Genomic DNA, 18,842 nt, shown 5'->3' with positions numbered 1-18,842 from the left:
AGGAAATTTATATAACCTATCCACCTCGATCGACTCAATTATTGCATGGGTCATGTTGATAGTTGTTATTTGCGGAAATTTGGTTGGTCCCAAAACGCGCGAGTATTGTATCAGACAACTCGTGATCTTTTCTTTGGTACGTCATATTTGAAAATTTATGGCAGTAGTTGTGACTCTTGTAATTCATCCAAACCATATATTTCGCTTATAATTAATAATTCTGCCCGCAAATCAATCGGTGGAGGGTGAGCAACAGAAATGCATGATGCCGTCAAAGCATGCCATGCCATCATATATATCATGGTCGCATGCATAAATGATGAAGTAGTAATATATAGTTAGGGGTACACGTGTGATAAAGACAGACATCCTCGTTATCAATGGATGTAGATCCGCATTAATAGGCTCACGAGTTCTCATGCACATAAAAAATAAGATAAGAACACGTACAGAAGATAAGACAGGTACTGTTGGGAGTTGACCTCTGAAGTTGGAATTTTGAAATCTTGGGAGCTTGAGGCCGAATCTTTCACACCAGCCTGTATTTTAGTAGTCTTCACAGGCAAAGCAAGCTTTGCCATCGTTAAAAAATGCTTCCTTCCACGCATTGTTTTCCTCGCGCGTGGAACCACAAATACTTCGATTTTGACAACTATCAATCGCATCAACGCTCTAGTTATCTAGCATTTTTATTGGGACTTATGCCATCTTGTTATCTTAAATATAAATGAGAGGGAGAACGGAAACTATTTAGAAATTAGGGTTTTCGGTGCTTTATTCAACCGTTCATACTGGTTTTGGCCATTCTGAGACAGGGTAATACCGATTGAAGAAATAAGTTATTGCGGTCAAAGGATACAGATTTTGCGATTATTATTATTATATATATACATATAGAACTTTATGGAGTATATATTGTCTGTATGCATGTTTCTCCTTGGGATATAAGCATTAATTTGTTTTCTCCACAAGCCTTTCCAGGGGTATACAGTATACTATCTATCAACGAAGACCTTTCCAAACATAGCATTTCTTGGACGGCTGTGATTACTCTCAAGATGCTCGTGATATATGCATTGTGGGCTGGAGCCTTTTTAGTTAATTAACCTACCTTTAGTGGTTATGCATCATGGCGCACGAACAAGGTTGCCGTGGAGTCTATAACTGCATCTGAAGTACACGGATGTGGGTGGAATATTAATTAAGATTCATGCATGCAGGCCGGCAAAAATATTTACTAAAATCCGTCAAATGTCAACTGTCGTGTAGACTACGGGATTCATGATGCTATATATGTTTAGAACGGCTTGATAGAGACCACAAAGGTTGATAATAATACACGTGATGCCATGGGGCTTAAAGCAATAATGAAACTTTTGCAGTGGATCTATAATATTATTATGCTTGGGATATAAGGACTTGCATGCATGCTTGGACGTTATATAGGGCTATATATGGTGATGATGAGAGAAAGGTACGTATTACAAGTGCTTCGCTGACTGAATTTCTGATACCTTTCTGATCATTCTTGCGCCTAATTTAGGGATGAGATTAATGTGAATTCACCAATTGGCATGCATGTCAGCTAGCTGCCGCCACTGACGCTCATGAAGTTGTAGTACTGAATGATCTTCGATCTAATTCTCTCTCGTTTTGGAGCACTAAATAAAAACAATCCGGAAGTACTTAATTCTAATATACTTAAATTAGCTTCCTTGAATTTACCTGTAGTAAACCAACTTTATTTTTGGCTTTGACACTCGGAAAAAACTAAAACTAGCTGTATTTTTTTTTAAGGCCGAGTATGCGTTTTATTTTTCATGGACCATGACATTTCAACCAACTGGGAGACGTGATAGCATGCTTAATTATTATACTGATTCCCGTGGATTGATGCCTTTGTCAGTGTCTTTTTAATCTCAGATGCTCAGGAGACAATAATTTTCTAAATTTCTAATTAAACATGCATGCTAGTTGTACTGGTCCATCCTACATTTGGTCCTCATACCGTATATATAATAGTTTAAGATGCAAATGAAAGCTCCCAGATCAAGCCGTAAGCAGCATGATCTACACCAAGTGAAACCACGCAAATATTTGCATGGTTTCTTTCCAAATAAAAAGAAAAAAGAAAGAAAAAATCTTTGAAAAAATTTATATAAAAAAAAAATACATCATAATTAAAAAGTGTCAAAGTTGGATTGATGAGTCAGATCAAAACAAAAAGAAAAACGAATAGATTAGTTAGATCAAAACCAAGGAGAATAATTCAATAATATTCTACCTTAAGTTTTTTATCTATAAAACGAGCACTACTGTCTATGACGAGCCTGCATATCCCTTAAGTAAGACCTATTCGTGCCTTATTTTTCTTTTAGATTGCGTTGGGAATTACATCTACTCATTTAATAATCATTTTGAAATTTTATTTCCCTGGAATAACTTATAATGGCATATTTCAGACACCGTGTCTAAACTCTCGGTTAATTAAGAATGAAAAATATAAATACATATCCCTTTTTATAACACTTTACACAATAATATTTTAAAATGAGAGATATTTTTATAAAGTATTTTATAAAATTAACATCATTTTACTAAAATATCTTTATTTTTTAACATATATTGTGAAATATTTTGTATGCGTATCATTAGTATATATACTTAATTATGACTCCCATGCATATATAAACTAATCAATTTAGGTCCCGTTTGGATGTAGAAACACTCTCAACCATCTCATCATTACGATTTTCTCAAATTTCTATATAAAATATAATAAACAATTCAATTTTTTTAAATTTTAAAATAATAATATTTTATTCAATTCATCTCATCTCACTATCCAAACGAATCTCGATAGTGTTTTTTTGTTTTGTATCGTATGTATATATGGTGAGGTTCAGAGGTAGACTGATGGAGATTTGGATAGTGAGTTGAGATGAAATAAAAATTAAAAAATAAATAAAATATTATTAAAATATTATTTTTATTTTTATTTTAATAATATTTTATTAAAATATGATTTTAAAAATTATAATAATTAAATAAAATAACAAGTGTGGGAGAGAGTCTCTAGAACAGTACTACGGACAATTAATCTGTGATTCTCGATGGAAAAACAGTACTGGCAATGCGGCATATAAAATAATTAGTTGGTGAGTGACAGGCAGCATATCTTTGGGGAAAAAATTTCTTTAATCATTAAGTAAAACTAAAATAAAAAATAAAAAAATCAATCGGCTTTTATCTTTAGAATAAGTATTATCCTATCTTTTGGTAGAGCCAATCCCTAGCTAGCTATTTGGTGACCGATTATCCTTCGGCTTTAACACATGCTTTTGGCTTGGTACTGATCTCTCCGATCTCCAAAGTCAGAAAACCCTAACTAAAAGTACCTCTCCCACTGGATTTCATGTGAGATTTGAAATGAAGTAGTTATTTTTTTAATTTCTAAAAAAAAAAAAAAATACCCTCTCTCTCTCTCGTGTCTGTATCCGATGCATGGCATTGTGTATTGTTCCATTCACATGTCACCTGCAGCTAGCACTGGACAAACCCATCCTTTTTCTAGATTATATTCTTATTACTAAGTTGTTGTATTTATATAACTCATGCAACATGAATAATGTTACATACTGTAATATAATACACAAGTGTCGTAGAATTGTTTTGAAAAATAATAGGGTCTATAATTAAAAAATTAATTTTTTTATATGTATATCATATTTATTCACTTTTTTAAAATGATTGTACGGCGCTTGTGCGCTACTATAATATATATTATCATTTCTCTTAATATTTATGGGATAAGTGAGATTATAAATAACGGAATTAAATTAAGAATTTATAGATTACGTACGGATCGACCACCTAATTATCAATTAGGCAATCAAGAATATTATGCCGTCATTTTCCGATACATATTATATGTAATATTTAATTTCCGTTAGATTACAAATATTGCATCATTAGTACGTAGAAGATACGTACCTTGTTTTCTTTATAGGATCCCGCTAGCTAGCTACTAGGCTTGCTCAGTGTGTGCTGGGTGTGCTTCTCTAATACAAATTCTATATATTTTTTTCAAATATTTTCTAAATATTTTTTAAGAAGACAAAATTAATTAATTAAATTGGTCAAAACAAGGAGACAAAATTACTAGACAAGCTAGCATTTTCCTTCTAATTTATAACCTCCATATACGGACTAATTTATCTTTTTGGGAGAAAGCTGGTGGTGGGAGAGGAATTAATATTATTATATTGATGTATGTATATACATAAAGGCATCCACGTACGTGTTGCATCATACTTATGCAACTTATGTTATACACACGAATAAAAAGGTTTTAATTAAGAAGAGAGAGAGAGAGAAAAGGTACCTTTGCTTCCCCAAATGTCAAAGGGAAGAGTTTCCATTTCCAACTAGTTGGGTACCTATTTCTGCGAGCGCTCAACTGCAATATTCTAATGAACGGAAGTGAGGATACTGAATTTTGCAAAACATTTTCTTCGAACAAGAACAGTGATGATGAGGAAGAGGCTGAGGATACTGTTAATGAAACTGGCAAGCTGAAGAACGGTGGAAACTCGAACAATAGCACAGTCGAGAGTGAAAAGAAGGAAGCTTCTGGATCTGTAAGACAATACGTACGTTCTAAGATGCCGAGACTCCGGTGGACTCCTGATCTCCATCTTTGCTTCGTTCACGCAGTTGAAACTCTAGGAGGTTCAGAGAGTAAGCATTAATTTAAATATTGTCTCTATTTAATTAATCAATGAAGCGTGCATATGCCATAAATAATACTAGTGAGTAGTACTGATGATTATAGCTAAAAACTATGTACGTATGTTCCAAAATATATTGGGAATCTCAATGGTGCAGAAGCAACACCAAAGTTGGTACTTCAATTAATGAAAACCAAGGGTCTTAGCATCGCTCATGTGAAGAGCCATCTACAGGTACTTCAATAACAAAAAAATACCCTTAATTTGGAAACTTCGTAAACTGATGAATTTCACAAATTCAAGATTTTTTTTAAACACTTAATGTTTTAATTTGTTTTGTAAGATGTATAGGAGCAAGAAGATGGACTCCAGCAATCGAGGTTAGCTTTTTCGGAATCTTCGATTGGTGCAAAATTTAGGGCTTTTTTTTTTTTTTTTTGGTTTTTTTTTTGGGTGTCTTTATTCCTTTCCCCGGTTTAACGGGTGGTCAGCTGCGACAGAGCAAGGGCTTTTCATGATGGAAAGCGGAGATCACCATATCTACAACGTTAGCCGACTTCCCATGTTACAAAGTTTCAATAGTCAAAGCCCTTTAATTTCTTCTGGCAATTTAAGGTATGATCTTGCGAATCCTTAACTAACTTTCGAGTGCGAAATTTAGGGTTTTTTTCTATATATTACGAAAACAATAAGATCATAAGCAGCTGTGTCTTTCACTCAAGATATGGTGATGCTTCCTTGAGACGGCATGACAATCAGACACAGTACTGGAAATGGACTCTTGGTCGCGCTAGTAATGTTGAACTCTATGATTCGGTCGACACTCGCAGATCAATAATTGGAAGCAACGATAAGTACAATTCGGAAGAGTGTAATTTACAGGTACGCGATTCTTCTTTCAATGGAAAAGCTACTTGGTGGACAAGGCATCAATCTCTGGACGAGTTCCAGCCATTACAGGGAACAAGGCAAACCCGACTAAAGCAAACCTCGGTGGAATCAAACCTCATAATTCAATTTCAAGAGAGAGGTACATACCAAGCCAATTACTTGCACAATGCTGAACTTCCCGGCCATGAAGACCGGAGAAATTTTCAAGAAGCGCAAAACAGCTGGAAAAGGAAGGCTTTGGATTCAAACTTCGGCCTAGATTTGAATTTGGCTCTTAAGGCAGCACCAAGCAACGATGAATTTGAAAACACGAGTACTTTGGATGGCGATGAGGTTGCTAGTAGTTTTTCTCTTTCACTGTCTTCATCACCACCCTCAAAGCAGTTTGGCAGGTTGAAGGATGGAGATACTGGTCGTAGGAAACTTCATTCGAGGGGGACGAGTACTCTGGATCTGACTTTATGAATGAGACAATTCTGAGTGAGATCTTGAGGTACTTGTCCCATAGCAAATGTATTATATCATTCTCATGAACCAGCATACAAGGTAATGGTCATCACTCGTTCCTCTTTTGTTGTTTCCATTGCTTGTACTACGCATGATACGTTGATATATATATATATATATATATATATATATATGGCTAGCTAGTAATCTTCAATTGGTGAACATCGAGGATTTTAGCATTTTTAAATATACATGCACATGCATGGGGTAAAGATTTATTTTGTTCGAGGTAAAAGAAGCTGGCAGCTCCTATATTGTCATGGAAGCTAGCTCTTGCTATATTAGTGGCAAACCCCACAACACTAAACAATCAAAGATGGAAAAAAGATATGAAGCTAATTAATACTCGTATAAAATTAAGTGTACGATTATTTGGTTTCAACTTTTTGAGTTTAGAAAATACGTACGAGTGGTAATTAGTGTCATTTCCAACATTCCAAATAAACTTAAACAGATTTTAATGGTTCTAATAATTTATAGCTTTGACGAGTAATTCATCTCTCATCATTGCAATTATGTGAGTTGCGAGTCTTCTCTCTGCATTTTATATAAATAGATCAAATGATGAAAAGTTGAGTTTGCTTGATTAAACTACGCACGTACACACCGTTCAATGCAAGTGGCCGATATAGCTTTATCTTTAATAGATTGTTTTATATTGGCCTGGATAGAGGTGCATGGTTACAAGATGAAGTACTTATAACCCAAAATGATCTCTCAGATTATATATATATGCGCGCAATTGGTACTTAACACATGACATGACTAGCTAGTAGTCGGAGTGAAATGTCAAACCAGAATCAATAATTTCTTTTATCATGTTTTGGAACGTGCGGTAATATATAGGGTATGATCCAAACTCTAGATACTGCCCGGCCCCATGCATATATAATTACTTGTTGCGCACACTCTTTTGATCATGATATATAGAAATTAATCTACCGATTTCATGTCCTTTAGGAACGACCATGGTCAATCAAATATTGTTGATGATGCAAAACATGATTTATTTTTGAAATCTTCGATAAAGAAAAACAATTGAAAATAAACTGGAATTTTCTCCATTACTTTGTGTTAAAAAGCTGGAGGCCGTGATCGGGTACTATTAGTATATTGTATTTTTTTTTTTTTTTAAATCTTTGATGGATCAAGTTAATTATCTGCAATACGCAATAACTGCCAAGCCCCAAGCATTTTCTCCATGGATTCGAAATAAAGGACATGCATGCACTATATATCCAGCCAAACGATCGATCGAGGATGTACTTGAAAATTTTCTTTTGATAATTCAGATCATAATTAAATCGCTTACTTGCCTAATCTTGTATTTAGAAAAATATCAGCATCCCGCCCCTAATTAACTGATCATTTAGAGCAGTTCTACTAGAGGCAACTGAGCTGCGAAACTGTGGGAGAATCGTCATGCCACGTCAGCCCATTAAAAAAAATAAAAAATAAAAACTAAAAAAGAAGAAGAAGAAGAAGAAGAAGAAAACACATACGGAGGGTAAAATTCATGTTAAATAGCAAAAACAAAGATACAGATGCAGAGATCGTGTCGTTGTTAAAGACACCATTAGTACTGATGGAGGTATGGTTGTTAAAGAGAGTAGTTGGATCTTTGATTAATTTATTGGGTCTTTCATGCGGGAAAAGAATGAATTTTATGCAGGACAAAAAAAAGGAAAATAAGAATAAGAACAAGCAAAACTAAGAACAAAAAAAGAATACCCGTAACAAAAATTGGCAGACCAATGATCCAAAGGTTGAGTCTGAAAATGGGTCCGGTGGGAAAAAAAGACAGGGAAGACAGAGACTAAGATCTTGAGGTTGGAAAAGAAAAAGAAGTAGCAACTGTGGTATTGTCGTTGTTCATTGTCCAGCAGTCAAGATGATATATTCTGACAAAAAATGGATGAAAAACTTTACCAACACTTTTCATTGCAAGCCGATTCCATTAACAGCTTGCAATCAAACCTCAAGATCCTGATCTGAAGGAGCAGGTGCAAAAAGGTTTTCTTTGTCTTGAAACTGAAGGAGCAAACGAAAAGAGGGCAAATGCATGAACCATTCCTGAACCTTAATTTGGCCACGTGGGACGCAATGCTCCTGCGGTTCCCTTGATCAGTTGCAAATACTTTTTCCATTTAGAGATACTACAAAATTAACCTAATTGCAATAATTGGTTCAATTCTAATTTCTACATACGCATATAATATATATAAAAAGGTATCTAGATGATCATATATGTTGTTAATGATGAACTTGAAGGTTTTGAAGGCGTTGAAGCAATTGTCCCACGCGATGCGATCGAGCTTGTTGAGCAAGTGGAATCCTGCGGTACTGGTAGTGGTGACTGGCCGTGAGTGGTGTGAATGGAGAGGGGATTGCGGGATTTGTAATTGGTCAAGCAATTAATGCGTGGGTTCTTTCTGCTGATGGGCTCTATATATTGGACCGTGCCGGTATGTATATATGCCCATCGGGCCTGACGTACTTTTCTGGACCCATTCATGGACTAGAAAGTTCAGAATACCTTCAATCCTTATAAACAACATTCGAGGACATGTAGTTTTGTACCAGCAGCTCATTTAATTAAAAGATTTCCAGCTTTCTTTTTTCTTATCTGTATATTGGACTTCAACCAAAGGGTAGATCGATTCACACTCGTACGGTCTTCGTATACGACTGCTGATCAATAAGAGTGGCTTTGGTTTGGTAACTTCCAATAGGGCTGCATGGCTCTCGCCAATTAACCCCTTCCCGTGGTGACCAAATTCAACCAATCCCTCCAAAATTAGCCAATGCCCAGGGAATGATTGTACTCTTATTTTCTTACTATTTTATAAAAATATATATTTTATTCTTAGGACTGACGTGACAGTGTCCGGCGAGATTTTGCCAGTTTATCAACTTTATGTGATAAAAAAGGTCATGTCTCTGACACGATCTATCTTCTGTCCTACATCATCAGCACTATATACATATGAGAAATATTACTGTGCCCACTCTAACCGGCAAGTTGATCAGATAATATTCCGGATCAGACTCCACAAAAATTCTCATCATAAGATACTCAAAATCTCAGTCTTTGTAAATGCACATATCCTGTCTGATATTTTTCCTATGTGAAAAGACGTGATGAGTTCAATCAGAACCCAGCTTGTCAAAAGGAGTCGGATGAAAGAGGGAATGAGCAAAAGATGCGTAAGCTTGCATGCATATCAAAGCCAAAAGCAAGACTTTGACATGGTCCGTGTTCTTATCTCATCGTATCCCTAACTTGTTTTATCTCTTTTTTTTTTTTTTTCTTATTTTTATCCTCTTGTTCCATCTTTCTTACTTTTTAAGACATGTGCCCCCCTCCCCCTCCCCCAAAAATTAATTACAAAATCAGTCCCACGTAGGCAATACTGTTCCTTTTTATTTTTTTTTTTATTTTTTTTTTCCAACCTGCTCCGAAGAAAGTTAGTTTATTAAAAACTAACAAGTGTATTTGTAAATATCCCGATCTCATTTTTTTTTTATCCTCCAAAAGAAGCTAGCTTCTCGTGTGTGCTGCCGAATACTTTGGGAGCTCTATAATAGGGCAGCGGTAGGTCAGGATTTGACGAGAGCATCTCTGGTTGTCATAGTCGTTGTCTTGCGTATAGATGCCTACATAAATCTTAAACACCCATCTACTCAACAGTTTTACGGATGGGTCTACGCCCACCGCTGCGCGCTCCCGCTAATGTATTATGTATTTTTATTATTATTTTTATATAATTTTTTAAATATTTATTAAAAAAAAAAATTTATAATATTATTAAAAAATACTGATTTAATCATCAAGTAAATAAAAAAAAAATTTAAAAAAAAAATTCCCAACGGGAGCTCCAACGGCAAACATAGCATTTTCCTTTACGGATTTACAAAGACGCGATAAAAACAGATAATCTAATATTTTTCATGCTGATGTGCACAGTCTTTACGTTCGCATTTTCTCTATTTTTACCTTTCTATAATTGAGTAAAGATATCTACTAAACACATTTCACAATATATTTTATAATATATACTATAAAATAAGAATATTTTGGTAAAATAATATTACTTTTATAAGTTAGTTTACAAAAATAATTTTTATTTTAAAATATTATTATATAAAATATTGTGAAAAGTTATGTGTTTATCATTTTTCTTTATATTTTGGGTGCAAATGATGAACTGAAATTGTAACCTATTAATAGCTAGAAACTGAATTCATTTATCTTATCTTTTAAAATACATCACTAAATTTTATTTTTTCTATTTTATATACTGATTTTTACTTACAATATATCATATATCAGTTCATTTTTTTTTTTTTCCTTCATATCATTTAAATAATATTTTTTATTCTTTTTAAACATTTTCTTTCTACCAATAAATTTGTAATATCCATATATGTATTTTTTATATTTGCAACATATTATTATATACAATGTAATAGAATTCAGTCGGCCTATACACACAAAATAAAAATATATTAACCAAATAAAAATAAAAAAATAAAATCAAAATATGAAAAAATTGGATAAATAATATTTCTAAGATATTTTTTAGAAAAAAATAAAATATAGGAGTTTTAAATGATGAACAATAAAAAAGAATTTGTATTGAAATGTAAAAATAAAAGGAAATGAGGGAGTAAATGAAGTATTTATAATTAAAAAAAAAATTGTGTGAAGGATGAACAGTATCCACTACATATAGTGGATTACTGTAATGATTTGTATTTTACATGTTCTTTTACATAATCAGATGGAACTCATTTTATAAAGAATTCTTCAAATAATTTACATTTTTTGTATTATACATAAGCTATTGAGAATGCTCTAAGGGATCTTTGCATATATTGGATGCCATGCGACGACTGAACCCATAACTTGAGATTTATGGATTTGATCCTAAATAATATTATATATATCAATCACGTACTCACGCTATATAGCTAGCTTAATATTATTTCCCATATTAGTTTTTATTCTGAAACTTTTTTAACTTTATATGGGTTTTAAAATTGTACGTATGCATGCACACATAGATCTAGAATGGTGGCATTCAATTCGTGCCCTTCCAATTACCATGATCTCTAAAGTCCGTTAAGGTATAAAGATGCATGGCAAAGGGAAGAGAAGAAAATTGATGCATATTCCGCACAAAATGCAGTCCCATCACATAAGTGGACCGAATAATCATAAAATAATTTCACTAAACCTTTTTGTAACATGATGTAGTCCATATCTTCGGGAGGATTTAATAAAAGAGAAGCTAGCTTGTGGAATTGGCCCGCCCGACGGGTGCCTTCCTTTTAAGGGTTGGCAATAGTGGAGACTCCCCTGCATAAAGCCCTACGCCGAAATACATAAAGTACTACTACTAGGATAGTACCGCTTTTATTTACTCACGCCACAAGCCATCAAAACAATACGTTCCTCAAAAACCGACTAAGCAACGTACAATGGTACATGCAAAAACATACGTACGTAGATTCATTTAGCCTAAGATCTAAGCTGCTTCCGATCGACTTTCAATTAGTTCACTTTTCCCAGAATAACGAAATAAAACTTTTTTTACACGTCCGGCTTGTTATAAGCTAATGCATGCATTTGATTAAAAAAACGACAAAAAAAAAAAAAGATTTAAAACTGGGAAGGGCCATATACATGAAGATGATCTTATAACCAATTAGAGTCGACTCATGACATTCTATATGTAGCTAGCACCAAATTATTAATACGTTCTCTCAACCAAACGAGAATTATCGAAGGTGTCGTGAGTACCCACGCAATACTAAAATTGCATGTTCTTGGGGACTCCTAGGTTAACAAATCAATAATAAAATTATATGTAATTTAATAACATTTTTGCAGTACGTCGGTGAAATGATCGGATACGTTGAAATTGTTGAAACCCAACGCGCGGTTATTAGACAGAAGCTTAGAATACCGAATCACCGACAGTGGAAATTAAGCAAATGGCAAAGGACCTTTGTGGTAGGGAGCATTGCTTTAATGCGATCTTTTGATCTCCGTTAATTCGATACAATGGGGTCCACCGACCCGACAGAAACAAGTTTGACTCAGCAACCACTGCTAGTTGATGCGCCTCCCAAGATATTAAGTACAGTATAATCCTACTCATCTCCATGATAGTCATTCGGGAATGAAAAAAACTACTTTACCTCTTAAGTCATACCGTTATACTTAATTGGTCGGAAAAATTTTTTATTTTTATTTTTACTTAGTAATTAAGTAAGTAATTTTAAATGCATTAATGTATTTTTTATTTTTAAAAAAATATTTAAATAGATTAAAAAAATATGAATAGAAAAATAAAAAATAAAAAGTTACAAAAGCGACTAGCAGTCAAAATAAGCGGGCTACTCTGGACGGCAGAGTAGCCCTAATCTTCGGGAATAATTGGTCAAAACAACGTTGTTAATGCTAAATATCCTACAACAGTCAAAAGAAAACAAAGAGTCATTCTCGACCCGTTGCGACGATTATGGCCTCAATTGGTGTAGCGTGGAGCCTTCGGCGATAGTCTAGTGCCGTTGTATAGTGTCTGTGCGTACATCCATGACAGTAAATAAGAAATAAATGTAAGAAAAATAAAGAAATAAAGATATTCAGATTTACGTAAATCGACATAATGCCTATGTTTACGTGTGGTTTGGGAAGGAAAAAATCTACTATAATTTGATTGTTTTACAAGCTTTCATGGTCTCTTATCCTCGTTGTACAATATATATTAGAAATCTATTTTATGATGGAGATCTTCTCTTTGGAGTTCATGTTGCAATGTTGAAGAAGTTTAAGGAGAAGTTGAAGTTTGGAAGTCCCCAAGTCATTTGGTCATTTCTCTTTTATCCTCTGCCCCTCCTTCCTTTATATATATCACATCTCTTTCTTCCCTCCTTGTGAAGTTTAGAAGTTTTCAAGTCACGTGATTCATTAGATCAATTTTATAAAAAAATAATTTTTACAAACTAACGAACAACGTTAAATTACCACGTTAATTTTTAAAATTACTTTTGTATAATTCTTTTATAATTAGATTATTTCTCTAATTATATTGGATGCTAACAATTCAATAGGGTTGCTTATTATGAGGGCATGCTGCCGGCTGCATGCATCATGCTAGCTAGAGTACTGGCCATTAAAGTCGTTGGTCATGAAACTGCGAGAGATTTCTATGAAAGAGTACGTGATCATGAGTACTGCCCATTATACAAGGGCCCTCTAGCAATACCCCAATCCTGATCTCTTCAATCAATCGTGGAGACGTTTAGCAATACCCCCAAAAGATATACGTTGTGAATATGACAAAGCAATTAATTAGTAGCTAATTGCAAACTACAAGTTTTCGGCATCTCGTGTTTGTTTAAACCAACAATAATTCGAATTAACGACATGAGCAAAACAGTAATAATATTCGAGTAGAAACCAATTTAATTGAAATCATAATTTATTTTTATTATTTAAATAGTTTCAATTATTAGAAAGATCAATAAATATATATTAGAATGACGGGTTGACAACCAGCTTGCTCATTTTCACATTGTATTTAATCTAAACATGAAGAAGCTATATGAACCTTCCTCATATAGCGTTCCAAATCAACAACGTAACCAGTACGACTGCAGCATCTGGGTCCACCAAATGTCCCCAAGAAAATCCCAAAATTAATTGCGATCATGCAAGTTTCTAGCTAGCTATAGGCTATAGCTAGATCACCCCTGATCACCGAAGGTTTCACCATCTTGCTCCACACAATTATCAACTAGCTCATGTGTATAAGATATAATTTATCACCATTTTCGCAAAAGATACTGCAGACATGAATGGATGAATTAGACACGTACGTACAAATTAAGTGCGGGTTCATATTATTTCTGGCCTTCCACAAAATTCAACATGATAAAATTTACAATTTGGTAGGGGATGCTGCACATTATAATTTCTTTGATAATTTGACATGACGTACATAATACATATGAGTAACGCAAATATATATACTCTTTGTAGCTAGAGAGAGAGAGATGATCTGTCACTCCGCCGGACAAACAGAAAGCATTGCCAAGCTGTTGAAATTTTGTTTTGATATTCATTTTTTCCATAAAGCAATGCCCGGAGAATCTTGGCACAAATCTTTCACAGTTGGACAGAGAAAAGATCCACATGGGGTTAGAATAATGGTTGCTTGTATGACTCCCCATTTTGTTTTGTCTCTTTTTTTTTTTTCCTTTCTGATAAAAAAAAAATGTGCGCCTTAATAAGGAATCCCAAAACCATCCACACACACAAATCAATAGCCCACTTCGTTCAAGACTCCAAAGGCTCCAAACAAAGGCCGCAAAAGCTCCGCACCTCAAACCAAAAGCACAAAATGGGAAGCTCTGTATATGTCAAGGAGGCCGTCGTGGTCATCCCCTGTGAGCCAACTCCAGCTCGTGTCCTCACTCTCTCAGCTATTGATTCCCAGCTCTTCCTTCGCTTCACCATCGAGTATCTCTTGGTGTACAGGCCGGCTCGCCCCGGTTTGGAACATGATGTACATCTGGCCACTTCTCGTCTCAAGGCTGCTCTAGCACAAGCCTTGGTGCCATACTACCCGTTAGCCGGAAGAGTCAGAGCTAAGCCCGATGGTTCGAGCCTTGAGGTGGTTTGTAGAGCTCAAGGTGCGTTATTCATTGAGGCCATATCTGATAGATACACAATTAGCGACTTTGAAAGAGCTCCAAAGTCTGTCAACCAATGGAGGAAGCTACTGTCCCTCCACGTGGCTGACGTTCTCAAAGGGGCCCCACCTCTCGTTGTCCAGCTGACGTGGCTGAAGGACGGAGCAGCGACGGTGGGCGTCGGAATCAACCATTGTCTCTGTGATGGAATCGGTAGCGCTGAGTTCCTCAACTCGTTCGCAGAGTTGGCTTCTCAGAAACGCGGACTTGCCGAATTAAAACCTATGCCCGTCTGGCAGCGCCACCTCTTGGACCCACTGCCTGTAAGGTCTCCACATGATATATCGGTGACCCATCTCGAGTTCACCCGAGTTCCTGACCTTTGTGGGTTCCTGACTCGCTTCTCGAACGAAAGGCTCGCCCCTACTTCAACCACGTTCAATGAACGGTATCTCAACGAGCTCAAGAACTTAGCTACTTGTGCGAGTCTACCCACCGAGTTATCTTACACGTCATTCGAGGTTCTTTCTGCACATATTTGGCGGAGCTGGGCTAGATCACTAAACTTACCTTCAAATCAAGTTTTGAAAATCCTCTTCAGTGTTAACGTTCGTGAGCGAGTGAAGCCGGGTATACCCAGTGGATACTACGGCAATGCTTTTGTACTCGGTTGCGCGGAAGCGAGCGTTAAAGATCTGGTTGAAAAGGGCTTAGGCAATGCCTCCGCTCTGGTTAAAAGCGCGAAAGAAAGAGTAAACACGGAGTACGTAAGAAGGGTCGCGGCGTCTGTGAGTGAGTCTGCAGCGAGTCCTGACTCAGTGGGTGTACTCATTGTTTCACAATGGTCAAGGCTAGGGTTAGAGAAGGTTGACTTTGGCATGGGAGTCCCACATCATGTTGGACCCATTTGCTGTGATAGGTACTGCCTGTTTTTGCCAGTTCTTGATCAGAAGGACGCTGTGAAGGTGATGGTGGCAATCCCCACAAGTGCCGTTGACAAGTACAATTATTTGGTTAGGAGTCCATACGCTTGAGGAGCACTGGATTGTTTTTTCTAGCAATTGACTTCTGTGATTAGTTTGACTTTTATTAATAAATGAATATAAAATCGATTCCGTAGTCTGGTCCAAGGAAGTAGCAGTTCCATTCCATATTTCCATGAACTTTTTCTCTCCATTTCGAAGAACGTGGTGGTCATCCTAAATTTGCGCCTTTTGGCCGACCTTTCAGTGTTGCGAAGAACCCTATTGCAGCTTGTTAATTAATTTGATATATTACTTACTTTGTTATTGTCCTCCAACAACATGTTCTTATGATTAAACCTGCCTCTGTCCAAGTACAATGTTCAAGAGCATCTCCAGTTTTTTTAATTGATGCCCAAAAGCATTGTCAGATAATAGATTATTGCCTAGAAATCAAGCAGCGAACAACATGATCAATTCGTACGCTCCAAGACTCAAAAATTATGGGTTATTGGAAAAATGCTCTACTTAATCATCAACTATGGTCAATAAAATCCATTCCGTATCTTGCTTTTCTGTTTTCAATTCAAGCCCTATGACATCATTGAAAACTGAATTGGCATAGCATGTATCTCTCCCCTTCTGTCCTTCTCTTTCTGACGTCTTAATATTCTCCATCTGCTCCAATTTTAAAGCTATTACTTCGCAAGAAAACCACTAAATGCCTTTACTTACACCCACAAAATTTGGACCTGTGTGAGCAGTGCAACATGTTAAGCAAGTAAAAAGATCGGTTGAACAGGCAGCGATATGCCTAAGGTCGGGGGGCAGATGGCCCAGACACTCGCTTTTAGGTTGGGCTCATCTGTCGGAAGACACCACGAACATGCATCTAGCTAAAAGGTTTGCACATTTGTATGGGCTTATCCTCTCTAAGAAAGGCCGTTCGGGCTTCATTTTCAGTTTCACAGCTAGCTCATAATACTGGACCGAATGCACAATGTCCAAAGCTTAGATCCAGTTTACAATATGGTTTGAACCACCTAATTGCCATCGTGCATATCCCTGCGGGTGGCCTCTCTTGTTTTGCCATTAATACATACGGCATGGTGAACAATTTTCTTTTTTTTTGAAGGGGCATGGAACTTGTTGTCTGAGTTGCGTTACTATAATACATATGGAATGGTGACTCGCAATTCGCATTGTGATTTTCTGTGACCACAAAAACAAGACAACCTTTTCTATTTAATTTTTGGCGAATGCACAGATCAGGTTACTGGTCAGGACGTACGGACAGCTTCGATCGATGACCTTTAAGGAATTCTCCTTTAAAAAGTTGCAACATATTTCTGGTCCTTCAAATAAGAACTTGTTGACCAGGCATTCCAATTAAGCCCGCAATTTTTTCTGTTCTTTTGGCAACATAACTTTTGTATATATCTTTTTCTTTCACCTTTGGAGATTGGTTTTCATAGCAGGCACGGATCTTTGCTTGTGCTTATTTTCAGATCAACCCAATGATATATGATGTGTCTTAATGCTTATAATGAACATATATAGAATATTGCATCCTGATCATGGTTGCCAAATATAAAATTTGTTCAATGATTTGGACTTGGGGAGATCTGACAAGATCGAGGGTCGTCGGAGGTTGCAGTACTACTCACCCTGTTTGGATATATGTTGGCGAAATAAATTGAAATACATTACAATGGATAAGCATGTGGCTGTGATTGGAACAGCTCCCCTCCAGCCTTACAATTCCAAACCAATGCTTTGTATTATAAAAGTCACCGAATGCCGCATGATGGAGGGAGCATCGTATCAGAAATTCTCTCCAACTTGTGCCTTTTACTGGCTACGTATACCCTTTGTGAGTTCCGAGGCACTGTCTGGCTGCCTGGTCACCACATGCTAGCTAGCAGCTTCATACTTCCTTTTAAACACAGACACGTCAGCTCCTCATGCAATCGGCTAAACAAGAGAATGAATTCCTCACGGACCTGCAATAATATTGGGTGTGGAGTCACTATACGTGAAGTAGGTATAACACTTCATTATAACCGTGGTAGAACTGGAACAAGCTGGCTATAAATATTGCCTGGATACGCGCGGCTCGTATATATGCAATTTCTCATCAAATAATGCAATCTCAGACGCTCTATATATGAATGACTGACTAGCATACATAAAGAGTTTTTCATCATGAATATAAACACGCAGTGGCCTGCTGGCCTCTTCGTTTTGGTTATTCAAGAAAATAAAAAACATTAAATTGTGATCGGAGAGAGAAACAATGAGTTGGAAAATAACATGGCCTTGTTGCCTTCTTCCGACAAGGAAGTATCACGCTTCTTACCTGTTAAGTAAAGGCGACGAATCCTTGTCCTACAGTTCTTGCACTCTTGTGTTCATATTGCACGTGGCAGATTCTGCGTTTGCATGCAAACGCCACGTAAGATATATCTACACTTTTTTTTTTTTTTTTGCCTTTTTTACTTTATTTTTTGCGTTGTCCTCTTTTAATTTCTTTTTACACCTCTCCTTCCAAAGTAAATCTATTCACCGCTCATTTTCGTGGTCATTTTATAATGTGATATTAAGTAATAAATTCATAAATAAAATATAATAAATAATTTTTAATTATTTAATACAACAACATATGATGATAAAATAATGATAAAAATTAATATGATGAATAACATTATTTTATTTTTTATCATGGTAAATTATTCGGTCATAAATAATATTTAATGCGTTAGACAAAAAGAAAACCATTGTATATAACTGAATTTAACTCCTCGCATTTGTTGGGAGCGTGCTACAACCAGGCACAATAAATTGTCGAAAATCAACGAATTAACATAAATGCGTTAAAAGACACAACTATATATATAGACCAATAAAATTAATTATGCAACGTAAAAGTTTAGATAAATATTATAACTACAAAGTGGTTTTATAAACTGATATGGCATGATGTACTTTATCAAATTGTAAAGTTATTAAATTTTCATCATGCACCCATATGCTCCAATGATTACTT

At 35.8% G+C, this 18,842-nt stretch overlaps 3 protein-coding genes across 3 annotated transcripts; all 3 read left to right on the top strand.

The window, feature by feature from the left end:
• The first annotated feature begins 4,365 nt into the window (after window positions 1-4,365).
• Window positions 4,366-5,322, top strand: LOC121248712 (myb family transcription factor MOF1). Its single transcript, XM_041147260.1, has 4 exons — window positions 4,366-4,740; window positions 4,888-4,964; window positions 5,082-5,110; window positions 5,222-5,322. The coding sequence occupies exons 1-4, from the start codon at window positions 4,473-4,475 to the stop codon at window positions 5,280-5,282; spliced, it is 435 nt and encodes a 144-aa protein (XP_041003194.1). The 5' UTR covers window positions 4,366-4,472; the 3' UTR covers window positions 5,283-5,322.
• LOC121248526 lies at window positions 5,293-6,086 on the top strand. Its single transcript, XM_041147014.1, has 2 exons — window positions 5,293-5,345; window positions 5,453-6,086. Exons 1-2 carry the CDS (start codon window positions 5,293-5,295, stop codon window positions 6,084-6,086), a joined length of 687 nt encoding a protein of 228 aa, XP_041002948.1.
• An 8,306-nt stretch (window positions 6,087-14,392) lies between these two features.
• LOC121241213 (alcohol acyltransferase 9) lies at window positions 14,393-15,951 on the top strand. The gene has a single exon (XM_041138901.1). It carries the CDS (start codon window positions 14,417-14,419, stop codon window positions 15,866-15,868), a length of 1,452 nt encoding a protein of 483 aa, XP_040994835.1. The 5' UTR covers window positions 14,393-14,416; the 3' UTR covers window positions 15,869-15,951.
• The last annotated feature ends 2,891 nt before the right edge of the window (window positions 15,952-18,842 follow it).

Source organism: Juglans microcarpa x Juglans regia, chromosome 1D (assembly GCF_004785595.1).
Source record: "Juglans microcarpa x Juglans regia isolate MS1-56 chromosome 1D, Jm3101_v1.0, whole genome shotgun sequence".
NCBI lineage: Eukaryota > Viridiplantae > Streptophyta > Magnoliopsida > Fagales > Juglandaceae > Juglans > Juglans microcarpa x Juglans regia.
Note: the sequence above shows the minus strand (reverse complement) of the source record. Positions and strands in the feature narration are given on the sequence as shown.

What these genes read in the sequence shown, in the direction of transcription:
- LOC121248712 (XM_041147260.1), top strand. Translation starts at nt 4,473, where the DNA reads ATGAACGGAAGTGAGGATACTGAATTTTGCAAAACATTTTCTTCGAAC. An exon ending in AACTCTAGGAGGTTCAGAGA is followed by an intron (nt 4,741 to 4,887) that starts GTAAGCATTAAT and finishes TCAATGGTGCAG; the next exon opens with AAGCAACACCAAAGTTGGTA. An exon ending in GATGGACTCCAGCAATCGAG is followed by an intron (nt 5,111 to 5,221) that starts GTTAGCTTTTTC and finishes ACGGGTGGTCAG; the next exon opens with CTGCGACAGAGCAAGGGCTT.
- LOC121248526 (XM_041147014.1), top strand. Translation starts at nt 5,293, where the DNA reads ATGTTACAAAGTTTCAATAGTCAAAGCCCTTTAATTTCTTCTGGCAAT. An exon ending in ATTTCTTCTGGCAATTTAAG is followed by an intron (nt 5,346 to 5,452) that starts GTATGATCTTGC and finishes CTTTCACTCAAG; the next exon opens with ATATGGTGATGCTTCCTTGA.
- LOC121241213 (XM_041138901.1), top strand. Translation starts at nt 14,417, where the DNA reads ATGTGCGCCTTAATAAGGAATCCCAAAACCATCCACACACACAAATCA.